At 17.9% G+C, this 2,921-nt stretch overlaps 1 protein-coding gene across 1 annotated transcript in view; it reads left to right on the top strand.

The window, feature by feature from the left end:
* Positions 1 to 810: 810 nt before the first annotated feature.
* PRSY57_1023000 (hypothetical protein) overlaps positions 811 to 2,921 on the top strand; it is a gene marked incomplete at both ends in the record, with an annotated part of 3,061 nt that continues 950 nt past the window's right edge. The window contains 5 exons of the mRNA XM_020114887.1: positions 811 to 834; positions 951 to 1,131; positions 1,234 to 1,342; positions 1,578 to 1,980; positions 2,094 to 2,802. Coding sequence (XP_019970433.1) covers positions 811 to 834; positions 951 to 1,131; positions 1,234 to 1,342; positions 1,578 to 1,980; positions 2,094 to 2,802 — 1,426 coding nt within the window. The remainder of the gene's footprint in view (positions 835 to 950; positions 1,132 to 1,233; positions 1,343 to 1,577; positions 1,981 to 2,093; positions 2,803 to 2,921) is intronic.

Below are 2,921 nucleotides of genomic sequence, written 5' to 3'. Positions count from 1 at the left end.
TTTTTACAAAAGCACCCTAATTTTACTATACCCTATTATCGCGATATAGAAAAAAAAAAGAAGATAATTCCCTGGATATAATATTATATATATATATATATATTTTTATTATTTTATATTATTGTTTTGATATAATACAAAACTTATGATTAGATTGTGATGTAATTAACTATTTTCCTTATTTCTTATTTTAAAATTCTCTTTATATATATATATATATTATATATATATATTGTATATTTTTTTTTTTTTTTTTTCCTTTTATTTCCACTGTTAGAATTCTCTCTCTTTTGTCCTTTTTTTTTCTTTTCGTAAAAATAGAATTATATAATATATATATATATATATATATATATATATATATATATATGTCTAAGTTATAAATATGAATATATATTATATAATTAGAAAGGTTACTAACTATTAACATCATAACTAAATAAATAAATATATATATTTTTTTTTTTTTTCATCCACAGTGATTATATATGTCTTTGTCTTTTAATTTTTATTTTATTAAATTGTTTAATATATAATATGAAGATAAAAAATGTAAAGATGTATTTTGTAATAAAAACATAAAAACATAAAAATATTTAAATATATATATATGAGAATAAGAAGGAAAAAATAAATAACCTAAAAAGCATTAAACTATTAAGTATATATATATATATATATATATATATATATATTTATTTATTTCATGTTTACATAAAGGGTACTATATCATCTCTTCCTTCAATAATCCATTTTCATTTTCTTTAAATCACCTTAAAAACGTACAAACAGAAAAAAAACAGTCAGACAATGAGCGAAGATGATTTTTATAATGTTAAAATTTATATTACGTTATTTTAAAAAATAATAATAAAATAATAAATAGATCAAACCATTTTATGAAATGACAAATATTTTGTGAACATTTTTTATTCTTTCTCATTTTGTAGAATCTAGAGAATTTTATCGAAGAATCTAAAAAGAGAGTAATATATAATAAAAAACAGAGACATACAAAAAAATTATTTCATAAAATATATATTATATATATATATATATATATATTGTATGTATTTTTTTTTTTTATTTTGAAGATTATAGAAAAAGAAAAATTAATTACCAGCGAAAATGGTTATTAATATATATATATATATATATATATATGTATGTATCCAAAAAAAGAATTACAAGTACTTAATATTTTATATATCATCATCTACTCATTTTTTGTAGATGAAGAAATAGATAATATTAAAGATGAAACACAAGAAATTCAAGCATATAATTATACTAGTTTAATGATCCCATCTGATGTAAGTTCAGAGAATAAATCTGATACAAAGTATTTCAAAAATAAAAAAATAAAAAATATGAAAATAATATGACAAGTAAATTATATATGTATACATACATGCATACACACATGCATACATACATATATACATACATACATACATACATACATACATACATACATACATACATACATACATACATATATATATATATATATATATATATATAGATATAGATAGACATTTCTCCGTTGTAACAATTTCATATTTTATCTTATATAGTGAAAATATAAAGCAAGTGCTTAACCTTCAAGAAAGCATGGATATACAAAAAATAAAAGAAAAGAAAGAAAAGAAAAAAAAACAAGAAGTATTTAAAGATATTATGTGTAGTGATATCAAATATGAAAAGAAAATAAAAAGAAAGAAAAAAAAAATATTTGAAAATAAGAGATCTTCAAAAAAAAATAAAAATAATATAAGAGATTTTATTAATTTAGAAAAAGATATAATTATTACAAAGACATTAATGTATAATAAAAAAAAAAAACTTGATGATATATATAAATATACTAGTAAAAAAGAAAAAACTATAAACAACTTAAATAAAAACATGATTAAAGAAGCAGCACATATGCAAGAATTGTTAATAGAGAACTTTAAAAAAACCGAGGATCTAATCAAAGTAAGGAGTGGAGGGGGAAAAATAAAAAAAGAAAGAAAAAACACAATGAATATATATACATATATATATGTGCACATGTCGATGTATACATCTGATCCATTTTGCTATTTCAGAAATTTGAAGATATTAGCTCCAAGAAAAAAAAAAAAAAAAATCAAGTACAGTCCCTGAACATTGAAATAAGTAAATTAGAAGTGGAATTGGAAAAAAAAGAAGAAAAAATAAAAGAGTTAGATAAATATAAATTTTTTTTAAACAAATTAGCGAATTGTGAAAAAAGTGATGATATAGAGTCCAGTGAAAAAAAAAAAAAAAATATTGATGATAATGATGATGATAAAAATGAACAATCCACAATTAACAATATGAATAAGAACATAAAAGAAGAAGACACAATTTTTTCCAAAAAAATGAAAAAATATATTAATAATTCTCAATTATTAATAGACAATTTTAATTTATTAGAAGAAAAACATTTACAATTAATTGATGATACTCAAAATGCTGAATATGAATTAGAAGAATATGAAAAGAAATATGAAGATAAAAAAAAAACATATGATATAAAATATAAAGAAATAGATAAAAAAATTGAAAATATAAATAATTTTATTAATGAACATAATAATAAAATTATCGAATATGAAATCCTTATGAAAAATAAAACAGATCATATATCATTCAATAATATAAATAATAAAATCGATTTTATCTGTACACAATTTTCTTATGATATTATCAATACAAATGAAATAATGAAAAAATTACAACTATTAGAAAATAAAATTTATTCATATATTACAACACTCACAAAATATACAGGTAATTTTATGTCAAATGGGAAATGTATAAACTAAATAAGGGTTGATATATATATATATATATATATATGTATATGTATATTTATTTGTTTATATATATATTTTTTTTTTTTTTTTTTT

Source organism: Plasmodium reichenowi, chromosome 10 (assembly GCF_001601855.1).
Source record: "Plasmodium reichenowi strain SY57 chromosome 10, whole genome shotgun sequence".
In the NCBI taxonomy this organism is placed as follows: Eukaryota; Apicomplexa; class Aconoidasida; order Haemosporida; family Plasmodiidae; genus Plasmodium; species Plasmodium reichenowi.
Note: the sequence above shows the minus strand (reverse complement) of the source record. Positions and strands in the feature narration are given on the sequence as shown.